The 23,024-nt window shown below is 40.9% G+C and overlaps 1 protein-coding gene across 5 annotated transcripts in view; it reads left to right on the plus strand.

Annotated features, from left to right (window-relative positions):
* KIF26B (kinesin family member 26B) overlaps nucleotides 1-23,024 on the plus strand; it is a 296,108-nt gene that overhangs the window by 129,337 nt on the left and 143,747 nt on the right. For all 5 annotated transcript variants that reach the window (XR_014524480.1, XM_083496725.1, XM_083496726.1 and 2 more), the window contains one exon: nucleotides 8,077-8,243. Coding sequence is in view for 4 of the 5 variants with exons in the window: in XM_083496725.1 (XP_083352851.1) it covers nucleotides 8,077-8,243 (167 nt within the window). In the remaining variant the exon portion in view is untranslated. The remainder of the gene's footprint in view (nucleotides 1-8,076; nucleotides 8,244-23,024) is intronic.

Consider the following 23,024-nt stretch of genomic DNA (forward strand, 5'->3'; position numbering starts at 1 on the left):
GCTAGGTGGGCAACATAACATTTGAAATCAACCTGCTATGCCGAGGAGAGAACGATACTTTTCAGCCTATTTCTCCCTAAAGTGTGCATTTTTAAAAACTGAAACTACACCACAAAATTCAAAGAAGGGTGTAATCAGAATGATAGCAGCATTCCAATTTGCATGTAAATCTGAGACCAACGGATTCGGTTGGTGCGCTTTAAATTTTGCAACAAAGTTCTCCTTCTCTCCTTTGCTTCCCATCACATGGACAGAGTCACTCAGGCATGCAGCTCATCACACTCAGTTCTGAGGGAGGTTACTGATTTCATGTTGCAGTCACACGGATTGACTATACTGTCAGGTGTGTGGGTGTGCGCCTTCCCCAACAATTTTCTTTTTTTTTTTATAAAATTTTTATTGGTTTTACAAAATTTTTAAGAAAAACAGACAAACACTAAAAATGACAAACATACACGTATAGTTTCCAACATATTTTCATAAACCTCTTTTCTTGGACTTCCCCATACCCCCCCTCTCTGCATCCCAATGTCCAAAATTCAACTAGCAACTTCCAATTGTTACTTTCCAATCTTTATCATCTTAGTCCTCTTTTATAGTCTAACCTTGTATCCCTGTACCCTTTTGCTTCTGAAAACCACAACATTTTAGCATTCATTAAGTTTATAGTAGTCCTTAAGATAACTTTTAAATTTTTTCCACTCTTCTTCCACCGTCTCTTTTCGTTGGTCACGGATTCTGCCTGTCATCTCGGCCAGTGTCATATAGTCCATCACTTTCATCTGCCATTCTTCCACAGTGGGTAAATCTTGTGTCTTCCAATACTTTGCGATGAGTATTCTTGCTGCTGTTGTGGCATACATGAAAAAGGCTCTATCTTTCTTTGTCACCAGTTGGCCGACAATGCCCAAGAGAAAGGCCTCTGGTTTTTTAGGGAAGGTACATTTAAGTACCTTTTTCATTTCATTATAGATCGTTTCCCAGAAGGCCTTAATCTTCGGGCATGTCCACCAAAGGTGATAAAAGGTACCTTCAGTCTCTTTGCACTTCCAACATTTGTTATCGGGCAAGTGATAGATTTTTGCTAGCTTGACTGGGGTCATGTACCACCTGTATACCATTTTCATAATGTTTTCCTTTAAGGCATTACATGCCGTAAATTTTATACCGGTGTTCCATAACCATTCCCAGTCAGCTGACATAATGTTATGTCCAACATCCTGAGCCCACTTAATCATAGCCGATTTAACTGTTTCATCCTGTGTGTTCCATTTCAACAACAAGTTGTACATTCTAGATAGATTCTTAGTATTGGGTTCTAACAGTTCGGTTTCTAATTTTGATTTTTCCACCTGGAAACCGACCTTCCCCAACAATTTTCTATGCCAGGGATCAAACCTAAGATCTCTCATTTCCTAAATTTGTACTGACCTGTGGCTCCGTGTGAATCCTCTTTAGTCCTCTTCCATATGGCTGGGTCTGTGAGGAGAAAGGGAAGGAAAAAGAGGGTGTAACAGGGGCATGGCTCTAAGAGACACAAAAGCCCCCTTGTGGATCTTTTTTCTATCTGGTCTTATGGCTATGTGTTTGTTCTTCCCATCCCTACCCTTTCTATTCAAAATTCTTGTTCCTGTAAGGATCCCCCACCACCATCAAAGGTATGCATTTGCTCGTAGAGACCACATTCACATCTCCTCTGGTGGGACTCAGACCAGCATCTCCTGTATCCCATTGCATCTTTCATTCTTCCTTATCCATGTGGACACCTTCCCTTTCCCTTGCAAAAAGTTGGCTTGTTCCCCTCCGTTTGACGCCAATATATGTGCATTGCATTCACTATCATTAGTATGTGCATGTGGTCATTGACATCCCAGCAGGACTCAAAAACACTTCTGAGAAACCACTATCATCTCCATGCGTATCTCTTGACTGCTGGGCCATGGGATGCCTCTGTCAGCAGCATTGCTGTGGTTTCTACCTGAGAGCTCACTAATATTTTGTGTGTGTGTGTGAAAAGATTATATGTGTACTTTAGAGCCAGTGTGGTGTAGTGGTTAAGAGCGGTAGACTTGTAATCTGGGGAACCGGGTTCGCGTCTCCGCTCCTCCACATGCAGCTGCTGGGTGACCTTGGGCTAGTCACACTTCTCTGAAGTCTCTCAGCCCCACTCACCTCACAGAGTGTTTGTTGTGGGGGAGGAAGGGAAAGGAGAATGTTAGCCGCTTTGAGACTCCTGAAGGGGAGTGAAAGGCGGGATATCAAATCCAAACTCTTCTTCTTCTTTCTCTTTAGGGTGGAGAACCTCAGGCACAGGTGCCAATCAAGATCTTCCAGCCCTCTCCATCTGTCCAGGCCAGGTTTACTAGGCCACACCCCTCACAGGCTCCCCTCCACTGATTTTACATCAACAGAATTCATCCTCGAAGTGTGAACATACTTCTTGCTTGTCTTCTTTGGACAGTACCATGTTCTTAGCCACACATTCCTCTTCCACACCCACCACTTGTAAGTGACACCCACCCCAGAAGGTTGCCCATGGGAGAATGTGGCCCTCAGGCTGCAAAGTTGCTCCCTCCACCAGAGCACTGTGTGGGGTGATGTTCTTATGCTGTTTCTGCCGTTGGTGCTTCCCAGTTTGTGGCTAGACATCATTGGTGCAAAACATTGCAATTGGTATGTGGTAGTAGAGTTGCCAGGGATACCATGCGAGTGGCTGCTGGCATTGCCACATTCTCTCTTGTCTCTATTGCTACTTCTTTGCTCTTTTCTTTGCTATGGTGTGTGCACAGAATTGCAAGTACATTATACCAGCATTAGCCTTGGATTTAGCTGCTGACAGCATAGCCTCACTGTTGAGATGCATTTCAGTACTGTATGTCTTCCATTAGAAGTGTGTGTGTGTGTGTGTGTGTGTGTGTGTGTGTGTGTGTGTGTGTGTTTAAAAAACACATTAAGATATTTCCCCCTAGATTTTAATATTTGATGAAGCTACTAGTTTATTCTGGAAGATAGTAGGGCTTGGTCAATAAAGTTAGATGTTCATTTCTGTGAGAGTTTTCTATTATCACTTTCTTGGAAAACAATTAATATCTTTTAGTGGCTGGGAAGGCATCTGTTTCTGAATACAGTGGTGCCCCGCAAGACGAATGCCTCGCAAGACGGAAAACTCGCTAGACGAAAGAGTTTTCCGTTTTGGAGGTGCTTCGCAAAACGAATTTCCTATGGGTTTGCTTCGCAAGACGACAGCGTCTTGTGAGTTCCTGCTGTTTTTTCCCCTTTCCCCCCCTTTTTCTAAGCCACTAAGCCGCTTATCAGCTGATCCGATCAGCAGATAAGCCGCTAAAAGCTGCTAATAGCGCTAATCTGCTAATCCGTCAATGGGCTTGCTTCGCAAGACGAAAAAACCGCTAGACGAAGAGAATCACAGAACGGATTCTTTTCGTCTTGCGAGGCACCACTGTACACTATCAGTTGCATCTGAGAATTTTCAGTACAGGCTCCTGTTGAGTTATACACAATGATAGAACAATTTCCTTATCGCTTCTATTCATTGATGAGCTGCTGAAACTGATCAGACTAACCATTACATCCCAAATGTTTTTCATCCATGGAAATGAACTTTTCATCCATTATGAAATAGGAGGCATGTACTGTAGTGCTCAGCAATTAAATGTGATCCTAATACTAGGATTAAAAAAACCACAAACAATTTGTCATAACAGGCTTTTTGGTATTTTGTTTTCTTTTTGCAAAATCAGCTAACTCGTTTTTAGAGATGGAAACACATGGGAAATGGTTGCAATCCGGGATAGCTAATGTATCCTTCACCACCATCTTAAAGTTATAAGATGGGGGACCAGCATTTCCAGCTGGAAGAGCCACAAAATAATTACTTTAAATTATATTTTAAAAATTAACAAAGAAGATAATTGTGCTTCTGAATGTTGCATTAACTCATACATGTTGAAAGATAGCTGACAATATAGGTTTTGAAATGGTTTTAGATGGGTTTAAATTGTTTTTAAATGTTTAAAATACTTTTTATTGTTTATTTATATATATTTTTATTGCCCTGGGCTCCATTGGCAGACTGGCCACGATAAAAACATAAATAATAATAATAAGCTTAAAGATTCTATTTCAAATATAGCTAAGCCATGAACTATCTTACCTTAGGCAAACTACTGTCAGTCTCCACCAGTAGTATGCTGATAATACTGGCCTACCTTATAGGATGATTGTAAGGTTTACAGCATATTAAGTGCTCTGAACACAAGGAAAAAGCACTGTACCATTACTTAGAGAGCCAGTATGGTATAGTGTTTACACTGTTGGAAGACCAGGATTCAAATCCCTACTCAGCCATGAAGCTCACTGGGTGACCTTAGACTGGTCACCACCTCTCACTATGTTATGAAGATAAGGTGGGGAGGGATAGAACTATGTTTGCTGTTCTGAACACCTTGGAGGAAAGGTGGAATATAAATAGAATAATGGAACAACCAATGGGGAAAAGATTATATTCAAGTTGTTAGCTATAACCCCGTAAATAGCAGCTTTAATTATTTCAAATAAAGTTTCTAGACCTCACTGTTGTAGAGAAAAATCTCAAAAACATGACTGGGTGGTATATCCCAAGAAAGCTTTCCAAAGTACCAAGTACTTAAATGTAGCCACTTGGGGGTGCTGTGATGGTGACTGTTCGAAGCCTCTGTTACTGCAAGGTCAAACTGCTTCAGATGAGGGACAGAGGCACCTATTTTATGTCAAGAGAGGTAGGATATGACGGGGGTCAAGTTGAGCCAAATGCTGGGAACAAATAATGCAAAGTTATTCTCAAAAAAGCATTGAGATTTCTTGTTTCACATATTACTTATTTTGCCACCGTGGTTGTGACCTGTTGTTAATACATTGCTGCTTACTAATGATACCTGTCATCAAATTATATTATAAAAACCCCAGCGACTATTTATTTATTTTTGGTAGATCTGTTTAGCAGTGTCTGCCTGCGTCAAAAAAATTCACTGTACCCAGTCATCCCACAGGATCTTAAAAGAAACCAATGTTCAATGACTGCTATTGTCAAGCTGGAAGGCAATAGGTGGAGAAAGGGTGTGTGGTTTTTATACTTCACACAAGACAGAACAAGGAATGTGAATTTGGGAAGAACATATGTGTTGTCCACATGCACTTAGAAGTGTTTGTTATTATTATTATACAGCATGAAAGAATTGCATTCTGTTATGTTTTGTCTATTGTTGCTGATCTAGGCAGTGATGTGCTGCCAATACATTAACAAAGGCCCCACTCAAAACTTATCCCATTAACCTATTCTAAATCTTTGCACACAAAGAATGAGCTTGCTGGCGGAACACATGGGTGAGGGAATAGAGAAACTATTTGTCTGATTTCCTTTTTGAACTGCAGCATGCTTTCAGAACGATATCAGAAGAGTGAGCAACTCTTTTATGAAAAGTCTGTGCGTGTGTATTTTGCTATTCTATTTTCCACAGAGTGAGAGGAGAATATGGGCATATTTTTCTTTTGGTTTAGACTGAAGTATATAATGTTTTCAAGCTAATTTGCAGAAATTATGGACTATTCCTTCTGGGGAAAATTTGCAATCCAGTGCCCGGTTCTCTATTTACTCATATTAAGCACACACACACACACACACACACACACAACCCTTATTTCCTGTGGCATCCAGAAATGTCACTTAAGTCAACCTGACATGCATCTGTCTCACTGTGGATAAAGCTTGTTTCTGTGTGCTGCACAAGGCCAAATAGCAAAGTCCACACTTGTGGCTAAATAGTTCCTAATTTTAATCCTTCTTTGTGGAATCCCAATAAAAGCTGAGTAATATTGCTTAGCTCATCTGTGGGAATTGCTGTTGAGAGTATGTCATGCGGCACTTCAGCTTGCAATAGTGATAAGTCAGCTTGTTTGCAGCTTGACTTATCTGTTCCATTGTTCAATGGGAAGATATGTCAGTTCTTGATCTTTTGTGTGAACAGATTCATTTTTTAACGGTGACCTCAGTTGAATTAGATGAGAGGAAGAATGCAGGATAAGTACCATGGCCAATCAGTCCTAGTAACCTCTTTCCCATCCTCAGAGAAGGAAATATTTTTTCATTCTGTTTAGTACAGTGGTACCTCGGGTTAAGTACTTAATTCGCTCCGGAGGTCCGTTCTTAACCTGAAACTGTTCTTAGCCTGAAGCACCACTTTAGCTAATGGGGCCTCCTGCTGCTGCTGCCGCGCTGCTGGAGCCCAATTTCTGTTCTCATCCTGAAGCAAAGTTCTTAACCCGAGGTACTATTTCTGGGTTAGCGGAGTCCGTAACCTGAAGCGTATGTAACCCGAGGTACCACTGCAGTTCCCACTGTGGACTGATTGCTGCAGCAATAGTAATAGGTCTTTGAAACCCCATGAGCCTGGACCACTACACCACTGGTCTAAAACAACAACACAAAAGTACTGGGAATCAGGACAGAAATGCGTGTTCAGTGTACAGTTGGTTTGAGGTTCAAAGCAGATTTACTTGGAAATGCAATCCACGGAAAGCAAGGCAACTGTTTTCTATGTAAATATATACAGGCAGCCCCCCCCCCCCCATATATGGGGGGTTACATTCTGAGGCAGTGTGCACATTGGTGAAATCACTTATAATTGAAACCCATTGCAAAAGCCTGAAACACCCCTTCCCCACTCCGGTTCTGCCCTTTTAGTGACATTTCAGTGACCTCTTTATGACATTTCCAGGTCACTTCCAGGTATACAGTGCAATACATGTATACATGGTTCTGCACATATTGAATGCACATAAACGGGGGCTACCTGTACTGTAAACCACCTTGTGATCATTGGATGGTGGGTGGTATATCACTTCAATAAATAGTAAGTAACTAAGTAAGTGTAGGATGAAGGTACAAGTAGGTCATAGTAGTAGCTGTAAAAGGAGGGTGCCGATAATAAGAGTGCCTCCCCCCCCAAAAAAGTGGACCTGATAAGAAACAGAAAGTATTTTGGCATATAGATGAGAATATACTTCTTATATACTAGCCTGCTTTGCCAGGGCTCTGGTCACCTGTCAGGTTTAAGATATTCAGGATGTCAGATTGCCTGAATCAGTGAGAGGATGCCAAACCTTTTACTAAACAGGCACATGAGGTTCATCAAATGGGTAACACCTGGCCTTGTAAGAAAATATATTGTCTATTAAGCATCTGGTGCACAACTACATAACAAACCAACCAGGAAATAAATGCTACCATAGACCTGGCCAAGTACGGGAAGTGCTTTTAAATTTTTTAACCTTGCATTCTGGTATGAAGAGCCAGTCACTTTTTACACAGCATAAATAGAAATTGCAGGCAATTTTGGTTTTGAGGGGGGAAATTGGGGGCGGTGCTGGGGAGAAAGAGGTGCAAATGGGACAGATGCTGACAATGCCATTTGACATGTATGAGAAAGATTTATGTTAATTAGCATTTTACAGGACTGTATGGGTTGTTTTTTTTAGATTCAATTACTTTTGATTTTTTTTTATCCCGTAAGAAATTGCAGGCAGTAATATGAAAAATACACATTAACGTCTTGCTTGAGTCAGAGTCACATCTCTTAAATGCTTGGAATACATGGAGATGCTTGGTACCTCTGGTTCTCAAACACCCATTTTGACTTGCATTATGCACGGCTACCTTGCCACACCGGCGAATGTTTGTACAGATTTCCTTTAATAAGTAGGCTTTGACTAATGCCTCCGAGTTCCCCACTGTGCTCAAATGAAGCAAGGATAATGGTTTACACTTTCTCCTCCAAACAGAAGGAACTCCAGAGCCATAAAGGAAACTTAGAATGTCAGGGGGCGATTTTATCTCATTACTTTTAATGGAAATGAGGTAAAGTCTTAGACAAAGGGCCACAGAACTGGATTGCAGAGCCAGTAAATGCATTTAAAAGGTCACAGAAGTGTGCTGAATGCGATACTCTTCTCCCTGCCTTCCAAAATATGTAGTGGTCAGGTGAAATAGCACCCAATGAGCCTGTACCTTTTTTCCTCCTTCAGATTTCCCAGTTGATGACCGAGACTGGCCGAGAGGGATTGACTGAAGCTGCGCTGAACCGCTACAATGCCGATAAACCCTCCCTGTACAACTTACCTGCTTCCCAAAGCACCTGTGTTGCCAGTGACACGTCAACAGGCACCTCAGTGGCAGCTTCCTTTTTTGCCAGGTAAGATGGAAAGTTTGCTTGTTCTCTGCAGCTCTGATGTGCCAGGGACTGTGGGCATCCAGGTCTAAGGCTAACACTTCAAAGACTGATAAAAGGATTGGCTGATATGTTCATTGCTCCATGACGAAGTTTTAAGTGGAATGATTTGTTGGATTTTTTAATATACATTTTTATTAGTTTTTTTAACATACATTTCCAACAATCATATAACATAACTTCTTATCTTATACAATATTTTTAGACTTCCGTCAACACCTATGATGATTTTCCGTTCTTTATCACTTATTCTGCATTTTTTAATTTCTCTATTACTCTTAATTATCATTAACTAATAATTCTCCTCACAGTCTTTCTTGCAATATTTCAAATAAACATCCTTACAAAACTTCTTGCAATCCTACCAATGTAATCTGTTCATTACAATTACCGTATTTTTCGCTCTATAACACGCACCAGACCATAACACGCACATAGTTTTTAGAGGAGGAAAACAAGAAAAAAAATATTCTAAACAAAATAGTGGATATATGATTTTTGTGGTTCATGCTGTGGCCACAGACATGTGATCTGACAGTGAGTTTGGAGTAGCCCAATGCAAAAATCCTGAGGATCCATGTGGATCCATGCTTTGTAACCACGGAGGAGGGAAGGAAGGGGAACCATGGATCCTCTGCTCACAACTGCAGCAGATCCCCCCCCCCCGCAGGCATTCGCTCCATAACACGCACAGACATTTCCCCTTACTTTCTAGGAGGAAAAAAGTGAGTGTTATGGTGCAAAAAATACGGTACTTTTCCAGTAGTTTGTATATTTACTCCAGTCTTCTAAGAATCTCTGGTGCCGCAGGTTTTGAATCCTTCCTGTTAATTTATCCAGTTCTGCATAGTCCATCAATTTCATCCTCCATTCTTCTTTTGTTGATAATTCTTCTTGCATGATTTGCTGGATCTAGAGCAACATGCAATTTTGCTTCTTTCCATTACCCTGCACCCATTTAAAATGATAGTGAGAGATTAAAAAAACAACACTTGTGTTTGTTTATGAGTTTTCCTAGAACTTGAAAAGTCACATTGATCTGTAGGAGTGTGATGGTGTCTCTCCAACACCAATGGGACCACACAGTAGACTAGCTCACATGCGAATGTGCTGGCAGCAGGCTAAGCACATGAACAGCCCCTGCAGTGAGGAGATGCAGCTTTACTGGGGTGAGATGAGGGTTGGTAGGAGGAAAGAGGCCAGCTGTGTTGGCAGTGTCTGGTGGGGGGAGCTGCCATCACAGCTGGCCTCTCTCATCCTCCCCCCAATATGGCTGCTAGGAAAGAAAGGAAATAATTCTTGACCGCTGTTCAGGTGCTTGAGGTGTATCCGCACAACTGTCTCCCTACTTGCAGCCACCAAACATCTGATCAGCAGTGCTGATGCTCACTTGTACATGACTCCATAACCCTTCAGGATACAGCCCGCCCACCTTGCAGCTGCTGCACAACTGACCACTGGCTGCATGAAGCACCTGGCCAGGAACTTTATGCCAAAGACTCATGGCATGAGTATTCTCAGCCCAGATTTGCCAGTGCCTTTGCCCTGCTATACTTCATGGGTGGTAGTCAATGACGTTATGCTCAGAGTAGTGTTAACAACAAAAAAGGGGTGCCGGTACTGCTTATCCTTGAGTACCCCCTGAAAAAAGCACTGAACATGACTTAGGTTAGATCCAACAATGTCAATGGGTCCACTCAGTTGAATACCACCCAACTGGAAGATGTTTGCAGGGCAGGAAATGATGTCACATCTACTAATCATTTCCAAGGAGACGGGAGGAGATGCGGGGCTGCCATTCATTGTTGAACATACCGTTCTGGCATCTGGTGAGGAGACTTGAGATTCTCTTTCAAAGAATCTGAAAGACAGTGAATCAACAAACAAACAAACAAACAAACAAACAAACAAACAAACAAACAAACACTGAAGCACACAGACAGTTGTTTACAACTGAGGGTTATATGGATGCTAGTCAAGTACAGAGCTGGCTGGTCTTGGGTTAGTTAAAATGAGGGAGGCTGGGGTAAGAGATGAGTCTATACAATGAAGATACTACACTATTTATTCCCCATGTTACGGAGGCTGAACTGGGCTCCACTAGAAGTTGGGCATTTAGTACCACCAGTCCCATAGTGTGGAACACTCTTCCAGCAGAGAGTTGGCAGGCATCCTTTTGACTTTCAAACGTCTCTTGAAGGCCTTTTTATGCTAACAAGGCATACACAGATGTTAACATTGATTAACTGGACACTTTAATTGTATATTTTTATTGTTTAAAATTGTGTTTTATGTTTTATAGCTGCACACCGCCATGATATTTTATGATATGGCGGCATAGAAATACGTAAATAAATAAATCTATCAGTATTTTGCTAAGAGGCTGAATGTGCACATTGAACAGTAGGAGGGACAAGATGGTTTAGCTAAATAAGGCTTAGGCAAATCTTTTGGTTTCTTGCTGTCCAAAGAATGCAAATTCTAACAGTATTCCATTGAAAAAACTACATCCAATGGCAAAATTGTGGGATGACTTGTCAAACTTGCATTAAGAAATAGGGGTAATTTTTGGACCCCCCTCACTTTCTCTCTCTCTTAATGAATTACATTTAAATTTGCAATACATGACATAATAAGATGGGGGGGGGGAATCCATTGGAATGTGTGGGGGAGAAAATTAACAACTCCTGTATAACACTTCCTCTGTTATTTCTAAAGCCCATTTCAGAGCTAGCAGACAGAGTGCCTTTTGTCAGTCTAAAATATGTCTGTTTTCAGGCTTTTCAGAGTAAAAATGGTAGGTTTGATTTTTTTTTAACTGACCCTCTAGCAGTTGAATATGGCTTTAATTTTAATTATAGCATTGGGCATTCAGCAGTTTTTAAAAAGGGAAACTGTATTACACAAAATTAGAGACTTATGTTGTACATTAAAGCCTTTTGTGGAATTCATCCTTTTATTGGAGAAAGGATAGAGAAATAAACAGCTATTGTCTCCTAATTTTCTTGACTAGATTGAATCAAACCTCTCAATAACTGCAGTTAACCCACCATCAAGTAATGTTAACTAAAAAAAGAAAAATGCTTCATAAGTGTTGGTTAGTGCTTTAGCTTCAATATTTACTTAGGCGTGAGCCAAGTCATGCAAATAGGCCTTCTGATCCTTCAGGGCAAGCAGAGACAATGTGCATTGGCAACAAGCAACTTGAAATTGTTTACAGGTTTTTAAGCTTAGATTTTGCATTTTGCATGTGAGACATAATGTTGGACAACATGCAGGGAAATGTCTGAACTTAATGAATATTGAATCTTATCCCTTTGTATTCAGCCTAAAATTATTGAAATGACTGTCAAGCCATTGTACTCATTCTGCTAAGTGCTTACACTGGAGTAATTCCATTGATTTCCTGGAATTGAATACTTGAAAACATACCTTCCGTGCTTTTTTTCCTTTAAAAAATTGTTTAGGGGTACTCTCATTTTCCTACCCATATCGAACTACTGCTCCTCAATGAGGCCAAACTTAGATTCACAAAATGTTTAGGGGTATGCGTACCCCTGCATTCCCCCCAGAAAAAAGCACTGCATACCTCAATATGTTTAGGGCACAATGCACCCCCTAGCCCAGCTCCCTCCCTTTAAGTCTGGGGTAGGCAACCCTTGGCCTAATATTATGCAGCCCTGGGCAAACTTCCATAAGCCTTCTACAATATCTCTGGCAAGAATGATCTGTTTTTCCATGGCAGCCTGCTAGGTATAGAAGAAGAGAAGTGAGGGATGTCAAAAACAAAGAGAAGTTAGTAGAAAGAGAAGGAAAATGAGGTGGCCATGCCCACTTTTGGCTCTGTCCGTCCCATTCCTGCTGGCTTTGGCCTCACCCACAACTGGCATGTGGCACAACTCGCCCACAACCAACATGTGGCCCTTCTGTATTCTGAAGGAATACAGAAAAACAGGTCAGCCCCACCTACTTTTAACTGATAAGCATCTCTGGGCTTAAGCAGAACCTTGATATTATTGTGACAACAACTTATCTAGAATAATACTCAGAAATATAATTAGCTTCTCACGATCAATTTGCCAGCCACCAAGAGCAGAATTCTTTCAACCAATCAATTCACATGTTATTTGGGTGTGGGCATTAAAATACACCACTCCTGCTTTTGAAAGATGCTGGAGTGGCTGCGGTTCATGATTTTGCCCTAGTTGCCCCACCTGGCCTGATGATTCTCAGTTGCAAAGTGGACAGGAGGGTGAGTACAATGCCCTGGGAACTTATGCTCTGCGTATATTGCTGAGTATACCAGCCAAGTGATTCCTTCCTACCAGTGTCGCCAACCTGCTGAAATGAATGGATGCTACACAAGAGGGTGCTTGTTCATGAGAGGCTCCTGGAGGATAATAAATTTAAAAGGAATGTTGAAAAGTTTTCAGGCGATTTCACATGAGTCTGTTTTTTATTAAGCACTGAAACTCTACCACATGGTCACTTTCTCTTGTACACGAGTGGCCACAGCCTATCCTCAGCCATGCATGTTCCAGTATCTGCATGGAGAAACTAGACTATGCAGGAAGAGATAACACAGCCTAGCAGCTGGGAGCAATTTCTGCATTTCTGGCTGTGCTGTTTTCAGCAGACATAATAGGTGGAATTGTTATGACTGTATCCATGTCATATTTCAATTTTTCACAATTATCAGTAGGATCTACTTGTATGAGAGTAGAATAAATAACCTTGTTTTGTCAAGCTAGGCATACTAGTCCTAATAACATCAAGTTCTGGATTATACAGGACAAATTTTAAAGTGACTAGAGAGGGTTTTTTTAATTATTATTTCCCCAAGTCTGCTGGTATGGTTGATAGGGTAATGCAATAAACAACATTCTAGTCTATTTCCCCAATTCGACAAATACATCTATAGAAGATGCTTGTCTGCAAAATTGAAGACTCCCGAATCACCTGCTAATCATGGAGCTTAGGTGTTAAATGTTACCTCTCAGGATTGTAAAAATGAAAATTAAGAGCATTTATCTGATTCTTTGCACACTCATGGCTCAGTTAATTATACAAATCACCTCTGACCACATTGATATTTGCATACTAAAAATTAAGCAAATGATACATAGATGGTTTTATATGCTGATATGTTGACCATATAAAATATATTGATGCTTTTGTGTATCTGCATTGATAAAGACATCTGGAGTTGTCGCCGTTTTGTCCACCACTAGGCAGTCACAGATTCAAAAGCTAATGTGGGTCCAATGTAAAAAGTACTAAACCTTACAGTTTACACCTGTAAAATCTGAATTGTAATTCTTTCATCTGATAATGCCTTTCCCATTTTGAAAATTACTGAATAAGACAGTTGTTAAAGCACAGCTGTAGAGTCTTTCTTTCTTTTTCTAAATTCCAGCCAAGATCTGCCATGTCGGCTGAGTACTGTTACAAGACTGCTAAAAGAACTAGTGTTTTCTTAAGACAGCAATTCATTCAGGCAACTTTCCCCCAGCAATTAGTGGGTAAACATAAACACTGATGGCCACTTGAAACTGTAAAGGAACCTCTGTGTAACTTTGAGAAATTTAACATATGTCTAGTTGCTTTCAGTTTGGCTCAAGGGTATATGTCTATCCAGTATGGTTTTGCTTTATAACAAGACCACAGTATGCTGAGGGAATGGTAAAATGGCCATGCTGTTTGAATACATAGCTGGCTTTGCAACATACCACAGTTTATGGGATAATAAGTCTTTGTATCTATTGACTTGTGATGCTCATTTTGTAAAGGAAATCACTGGACTCTAAATCCAGTCAAATAGTTCTCCAGAAGGCATTGCTTCCTGGAACAATAAAATTTCAGTGAGACAAGAGACTGATGTTATTGACTGTTCATCTTCATAATCAGTGAAAATGAACTGACTGGAAATACAAAAGAGAAAGACAAAAATCCTATACAAACATTTAAGTGATGGCTGGTGCTTCCATCGGGCAAATTTGCCTTAGGTGTCAGATGTAGCGGGTGGCAGATTAGCAGCCTTGAGCTCCGGCTCACTGATCTTGCCAGTTGGCTCACCCATTCAGGTACTGCTGCCACCCATGTGACCCTGGCGGGGCTCTTCAAAGTGACTGTCATTCCTCCATGTAAGGCAGAGAGGAGTCGGAGACAGAAAGACTGCCACCATCACCATCAAATTAGCAGCAGCATTTTTTTTTATAGCAAGCGGGGGGGGGCAGGAGAAAGAGGAGAGGATGGGGGAACAGTGGTAGAGTTGCTTATACTGGATAGTGGGAGGGGATGTTTGAGGAATCACAGTGGTGATTACAGGCCCCGCACCTTCTACTTCCTCAGCCTTCCACATTAGAAGATGCACATCATGGCTACATGCGTAGAAACAACTTGACTGAATGGTACTCTGAATGGGCAGTAGTGACTGGGCACACATTCAGAGAAATATATGAATGGGTGTGGGCTAATATATGGAAGATAGCAGGACCAGTGGCATGATTACAACCCCACCTTCCACAGGACAAGAAGATAACCGTATACAGTCATACCATGTAGAACAAGGGCTTTGGAAATTATGAAGCTGCAATCAATTTCCCATTTAAACGAAGCTCAGAAGTGGCTGGACAGAGTAAAAAATGGCAGTCTTGTGACACCTTTAAGACTAAAAAATTTGTTACAGCACAGTCTACTGCAGTCCACTTCATCAGATGCACCAAACTATCTCCTGCATGCAATTGGGCACAACCACAGAGTTGTCCTCCTAACATAACCTAGTTGGGGATGGAGCATTAATGAGGTAGTGGCTGCTCTGGCATGCTAGCAGAGCCAATCTGGCACCCTTGCTGGTGTTGCTGTGCAGCCCCAAATCTCATAGCCACCTTCCACACCCACCCTAGATCCGTGTGAGCAGCAGCAATTCTGGTGTCAGAAGATTAGTTTTGAAAATCTGCCCCCCATTTGAGCCACTACTGGTGCCAAGTAATTTATATGCTGCTTAATCTTCCCCACCAAGGGTAGGGGAAAAAAAACTAACCCTATTTATGATGCCCTATGAGGAAATATAGGATATAAATGTGACAAATAAGCAACTTGATGTGGAGAGGAAGAGTTGAGGCATGGGCAGCAGTTAGATATTTGTCTTGGCTAGTAGATATTTATCTTGGCTAGCATGCTAAGAGCCACTTGGTGTGGAGTGAACCGCAGTGAGTGCCCCAAAATGCTTATGTACATATGTTTTTCAACAACTTTTTTTCTAGCAGGCAATAAACTATGAGCATCTATCAGTCTAGGTTATCATCTGCAAAGCATGCTGTCAGCTCCAGAGTAACCTTACTGCTATAAGGGAAACACCAAATTGCTAGTTTATATAGCTGCAATGCAAGACTTCACACACATGTGTTTGTTTGTTTGGGGATGGGCGAAAACAGAATTGACAAAGCTCAGTCAACATAAATGATGGGAATCTGGGGGCAAAGGCCTCCACTAAAATTTGCTTTGTTCACCTGTGAGAAGAGCTAACTGATAAGATGACCCCACCTGAGTCAATAGGATTAAGCCATTCCATGTGGTCTAAGTCTAGTTTGTTTGAGAGGTGTCTAGGGCAGAAAGTATCAGATTTTCAGATAGGCTGAGAACAGTTGCTGTTTCACATAATAGTTAAACAGTTGGATTAGTGATCTGCTTATATATAAAGCTCATTTTGAAAGGCTTCTAAAATGCTTGAGGAAAGGGTATTCCATTCCACCCTGTTTTTTTGGCTTATAATGTTCAAGTTAATCTAACTCATTTTCTCAAATTAAATTTAACTTAGTTAAAAATAGTATTTTATATTTTTCCCCTCCCGCGTCCTGTTCCACTCTGCCTCTCCCTCACTCATTTCATTGCTTGTTACTGGACTTCCTTCTTTCCTCATCTTCTTGTGCTAGACATTTGGTTTGCTTTTTGATTCTTCCCTTTCTGTTTCATCTCCTAATTTCTTCCATTGCTGAGGTCTGTTTCTTTCAGCTTCTTAATCTTTTAGATGCCTCCTTTCTTTTAGTTGACACTGCGCTGCCAGTTTGTGCCTTGATTTTCATCTCTGTTGGATTATTCTAATTATTTCCTTGTTTTGCTTTGCCCTTGTCTCATTTTAGGCATTTTAATTCTGTCTTTCACTATGGCCATTGTTGCTTTTTGGTTCGTAAATGCAAACAGTTTTTCTTTTGTGCGTTTCCTAGTTTGTTATCAGTGATAAGTAAGTAAGTAAGTAAGTAAGTAAGTAAGTAAGTAATGTTGTTAAATGTGTTTGCTTTTAATCCTTAACTTTTTTCAATTTTTTGATGGTATTTGATCGTTTATATTTAATTCATCTTAACACATGAGATTAGTGAGAATTGTGTCCAAAAATGTACCTCTTGCAGCCTTCATGTTATTCAAGCAGCCAAATCAAACATAACACTGATGGATCCTTGGAGCATTCAGGCCTGGGTTTAATGGAGACACTGAACATGTATGAACATGGGAGCTATCCCCACAGCAGTCATAATGGCTTAAAAAAGTATATCATGCTTGTAAAAGTCGTATCAGTTTCTGTGTAAAGCTCCTATCTGAAGGTGCCAGTTCATAGGAATAGCTTCCATGCAGTGCTGGTTGGGCTGCAAACTTGTAAGCAACTCTACCTTGTGTGTTGATCACAATGTATGGTGATTTATTTGTTCCAAGATTGCCCATGGGACAATCAGAACTTGGGAACACAGAAGTGTTAATTTCACGTGTGCTTCCTAGTGATATTGTTCATGAGTAAGATAAGAGAAGTGCTTTTCTGATCTGGAACAAAAACATGCAGACCAGATCTATAGCCTGATCATGCAAGAGGACTGATAGAAGAGATCCAAATTTCAAGCACAAGCCTCTTCACTGAAGTCATAATATATCTCTCTGTTTTGTATCTTATACAGATCAGAGCACAAAATTATTTTAATTCTATTTTAGTTGGAAATGAGAAGTCACAATTCTGCCATGATTCCAGAGATCAATTTACCCTGTTTTGTGCCTTGGGGTTCTAAGATGGAAGATTTGAAGATGTCACAAACATCTGACTTAATAGTTTAGGAGAAAGTAGATATTCTGGAATGGATTCATCTCTTAGATTGATGTACCTCTAAAATCCAATGTAGAAAGATTTCTTTTAAAAAACTTCTATACTACAATCCCCATCTACACACAGAAAATTGTATTATTTAATATAATACCTCAACTCCAAGGAAGGAACAATGTTCTAAATGAAAACAGATCTCTTCCTTTCTCCTTGTGCCTGCTCTTTGTTTAAGCAGTGAGGAGGTTGCTTACATTCATCCCAGATGTTCATGGAAACAATTCCTCTCTTAATTTACAGCAGAATCTAGCTTTTTCCCTTTGCCTCTTTGTATTTGTTATAACACTTATAAACATGTAAAGATCTTGTAGTGCTGTGATGCTACAGTATGTTTTGTCAAAAAGCAGACATTTAAATATTGCGGTAAATTCATAAAGCCCTTCTTCAATTATATATGTGATTTTTCAGGGACCAGGCTTTCTTCACATGTTTTACATAAGATCAAGCAGGAATAAGATGGAATGGAAAAGTTTTCAGTACTAGAACCATTGACACACAATTAATTCTTCATGTTGAGAATGTAGACTGAGTGGACGGGGAAAATAGTAGCAATTGCCTGATTTCGGTTTGGGAGTAGCACTTTTAACACAGTGGGAGAAAACAGGCATTGAATTCATAAACTATTGAGTTCAATCTCTCCAATGCAAGAGAACTAGGAAAAAGTTCTGCTGCAAACCTGGATAACTTTGCCCGCCAGGTTCAAAACACACATTACATTTCATGTGTAAGGTTCAGCCTTCTTTGTCTCTTAAATTACAGCTGTGAGAGTGCTCAGGATCTCTAGTGCAGAGGCAATGGAGAACTCTCCCTCTTGTCCTTAGTCGCAGCCTACTCCCCACTTCAAATCACCCCTCCACACATATAAGTATGAGACTTAGGGGGGAAGTTTCTGTTGGCACTAATGGGAACTTTTCTAAGCTTTGTAGCTATGCAGATGCCCTGGTTTTGGTGGGAAAGGTGGAGGCTGGAGAAAATAACCTCAGTTATTCTGTTTGTTTTGTGGCTGCAATTGAGAATCTGATATGATCCCAGAAAGCAGCTGTCCTTAGCATTTGATGTGTTATGTTTCCATCACCACTGGATCACATACAGCACAGCATCTTGCCATCTAGCAACCTCTGTGAGTACATCAGTAAAAGCAACAAACATATTTCAGTAAGTTGCCCACTGAGATAATGGGTACTAAGGCCATGTAGACACAGAGAAACCTGCTAAAACAGAACATAAGAGATGCTCGGTATTAGTAATGATGGCTTAAGAGGAAGACAGGTTGACAAATAGTCCATGGATGCAGAATATTGTAGACTTCATAAAATACAATTTTCTTAAATAAATAAATAGCAGTGGTGTTGAATCAGAGCAAGCTCCACATTCAAATAACCTGAAATACGACAAGTGATGCTTGCAAGCATTAGATCTGAAACTGAATTTTCCTTCCTGGACCCTTTAGAATAGGTGAAACTAATGAATTTTCAGGTGGAGGAAGGCAGTGGAATGGCACAAAGCCTTATGCACAATCTGTAATTGTCTTTCAACCTGTTGTTCAGTATGTCTACATAGAAGTAATTTCTACTCCGTTCAGTGGCACTTTCTTTTTACAAAGTGTACTTAGAGTTGCAATACTAGTGATGATGTAGAACCATTTTCATGGTCAGCAGACATTTCAACCTTCAAGAGCTGGACTCTAAATCAAACTATCCTATCTTGGTTGCCAATCTTAAACTGGCACAATCCTTGTCTGGGTGAGCTGATTTCCAATGTTCACTTCTCTGATAACAGCAGTTTCAGCCTTTTTATTCAGTATTCCATTTATTAGACAGCTCATTAGATTTCAATCGGAAGTGAAGAGTTAATTTGGCTTGACATGTGAGTGTTGGGGAGCTAGTAGTATCTCCATCTTGATTTCATGACTGAGATTTATTTAGCCCATGTACCAGTCCTCTATTTTGCTTTTGATTTTTGTGGAATGCCCCTCAATGTCCACTTGACTTCGTCCTTGTTCTCCCCTGCCCTCCACCAAGGGGTCATGTGTCATGTTGTTCAGCACAAATACAAGCCAGTGAGCTCACAAGCCTCAACGGCAAAGGCTAATTGTGGCTTACATTGAACGTTTCCTTTTTGTGCCTTTGTTTGCAAACAGCCAATTATGTGCACACTGCATGGCTGGAGAAACACAAAGATGACACTGAAGTCTGAAAATCACTGCATGCTGCCAAATCATTTGAGTTTCTTTTCTATTCTTCTTTCTATGCTGGCGCCAGATCTGATCTAGAAACTTGCCTGCACAATTGCAATATGTTGTTTGTCTAACTGGATCCATCCAGCCTCACCCACATCCAGCCTATGTTTTGCTGGTGGCATGTACAGGGGAAGAAGAAGAAGAACAGTTTGGATTTGATATCCCGCTTTATCACTACCTGAAGGAGTCTCAAAGTGGCTAACATTCTCCTTTCCCTTCCTCCTCCACAAGAAACACTCTGTGAGGTGAGTGGGGCTGAGAGACTTCAGAGAAGTGTGACTGGCCCAGGGTCACCCAGCAGCTGCATGTGGAGGAGCGGAGACGCGAACCCAGTTCACCAAATTATGAGTCTACCCTCTTAACCACCACACCACACTGGGAAGTGAATGCAGAGCAGGCCAATCAGTGTTTACCAGCCTCTGAGGAATGGCATTGTAACAGATACATAGTCTTCAGTTTAGGAATTGCACTCCAGCTGTTTACAACAAGTTGCTTGGATTGTTCTATACTTGGCCAACAGCATTGCTCTCTTCCTCCTTCTTGATTACTTTTCCTCAAAAAGGATTGTCAGATCCCAGTCCAAAGAAATCAGATTTAACTTTAATAAATCAATGAGAGGTTCAGGAGATCAAGGTTCCTTGCAGCACTATGATAATGCTGCTCAGTTAGTACACAGATGTTGAAAAACTTCCAGGATTTCAGTCCTCCGGATTCCTTTATATCCCTGTGCTGGAATTAAAGGGAGCTATCAAATATAGGTCCCTGGCACAAAGCATTGAGGTTAGCCCTATGTGGGACTTCAGGTTTTCTATTTTGATTGCCAGAAGATTGGATTTCTTTCCCCCTTTGCTAAACCCCAACGGATATAAAGCTCTGCCACCTTTGATATATCAGTACTATCTGAAAGCCTGTTCTTAACAGCAAGGGGATCAAATTAGTATTGCAAATGACATTGATTATATTTTAAGTTGCAGTAGAATGAATATCCAGAAGTCTGATTTCCTGCATGGATTAGCAAGCCAAGAAGATGGCAATTATGTGTTTCGGAACAAAGAAAAAGAGCTAAACCCAGTCTCAAATACAGTGGTACCTTGGGTTAAGTACTTAATTCGTTCTGGAGGTCCGTTCTTAACCTGAAACTCTTCTTAACCTGAAGCACCACTTTAGCTAATGGGGCCTCCCGCTGCTGCTGCGCCACTGGAGCACAATTTCTGTTCTCATCCTGAAGCAAAGTTCTTAACCCAAGGTAATATTTTTGGGTTAGCGGAGTCTGTAACCTGAAGCGTATGTAACCCGAGGTACCACTGTATGGACTGTTGGGATACTGCCAGGGAGATAAAGGCCATCATGCCTCTACGTTGTCTGAGGACGATTCATTGATCTCCCGTAGAAACAGCATCAGTCAATTAGTGACACAAGCCTCAGACTCATTCCAGGACTCGTGCACACCCTTGCAGCAGACTTCGCAACAGAAGATGCACCCAGAAGAGCATATTTACAACTTTATTCAGCGTTGGTCAGAACAAAGGAAAAACATGACTGCCTGCCTTCGTGTCGAGGCAACAGACAGAAAACAAAAGCTATATACAAAACAGAAACTTCCTGTGAGCAGGAAGTACGCAGGCTTGTGACACACAACAGCCTGCTCCCTTTTTTAGGAGGAACGGAAATATCCTAACATGGACTTCTTCAATCAATATGGGTGGTATTTAGCTAAATTTACTCAGAGTAGACCCTCTGAAATGAATGAACATTACTAAGTTAGGGCCATTAATGTAAATGACTCTAGCCAGCACAAAGTTCAATTGGATATTACCCTGTTCATTAACCCAGACACACCCTTTCCCCCCCAAAGTTGGTTCCACATAAGCTTGTCTCTGACCTAGACATTCCTTTGTTTTGGAATAGTTTCACATTCCCTGATAATGAAGATGGTTGTGGTCACTTGTAACATGGGCTGTAACACTGTAGTGGATTTTTTATATTTCAGGATGACATCCTGTCCCATTATGCATGCTTTGTGGTTGGGTTAAATCTTTTGGAGCAATATACTTACAGGCTTCTCAATGTTTGTTTACATCTAGTGCCCATTTTTATCCTTTGAACAATTGTGCCCCCTCCCCTCAGGCCGCACCAGCAGCTGCTTTTTGAACAATGGTGCAGCAGGTGGGAGCTGCTATTTGAGAAACAACCATTTAAAAATGAGTTGCATGATTCTTTGAGGCTTACTACATCAGTCATTAATTTTCTTGTATCATGTATTTTGCAATAGATGACATGAACAATAGAAGGAGGGATCAGGATAATTTTTCTGTAAATAAATAATAGAACTTCTAGCTTATTTTCCAAGCTAGCAACTGTTAAGTGTTTCCACATACAATCTCCAAGAAATGTTGATTTCTTTCTTTCTTGCACATAAGAGAACTAGAGAGGAAGATCCTTTCCCAGGCTGAAACTTAATATTCAAGTTCCCTTGAGAACCATTTAGGATTGATCTCTGTAGGATGCTGGGATTAGAGCACATGTATTGACTAAATGTATAGCACATAGCTGTGCTATGCAAAGCAAATATGTTCATCTTGTTTTGGCAGCTCTGTCTTATAAAGTGCAGTTGTATGTATCGGTTCTCAACGGACAGAAAATATATTGGGTGTTTTAGCAATACTCAGCATATGATGGTGAGCGGATGCTATTTCCTCAGTTGTGGGAAAGAGGGACTATTTATGAGCTGCACTTTCTACAACACTGCTGCTTGACCAGCTTTTGACACATGAACAGTTGTTGTTGTTGTTGTTGTTGTTGTTGTTGTTACCCCTGCCCATCTGGCTGAGTTTCCCTAGCCACTCTGGGTGGCTCCCAATTGAATACCAAAAAACAACATAGCATTAAACATCAAAAGCTTCCCTAAACAGATGCCTTTTAAAAGTAGAATGGTTGGTTTTTTCCTTGACATCTGATGGGAGGGCATTCCACAGGGCAGGCGCCACTACCGAAAAGGCCCTCTGCCTGGTTCCCTGTAACCTCACTTCCCGCAGGGAGGGAACTGCCAGAAGGCCCTTGGCACTGGACCTCAGTGTCAGGGCAGAACAATGGGGGTGGAGACGCTCCTTCAGGTATACAGGACCAAGGCCGTTTAGGGCTTTTTAGTTCTTTTAGCCTATTTACTCCAGCCCCTCCATTGTTCTCCATGGTAGAGAAATTAAAGCAATGAAACTTTTTTCAAAGATTTGTTGGGAAACTGTTTGATCGGTACCAAATTTATACATTCCACCACCATATTCAATATTTTTTAGTACTCCATTTGGATATGGAGCAAGGAACTGGAAACCTGGGGAGCCTCTTGAGATTTTGTGGGGAGGCCCTC

The sequence above is a fragment of the Podarcis liolepis genome (assembly GCF_965112155.1).
Source record: "Podarcis liolepis genome assembly, chromosome: 3".
NCBI lineage: Eukaryota > Metazoa > Chordata > Lepidosauria > Squamata > Lacertidae > Podarcis > Podarcis liolepis.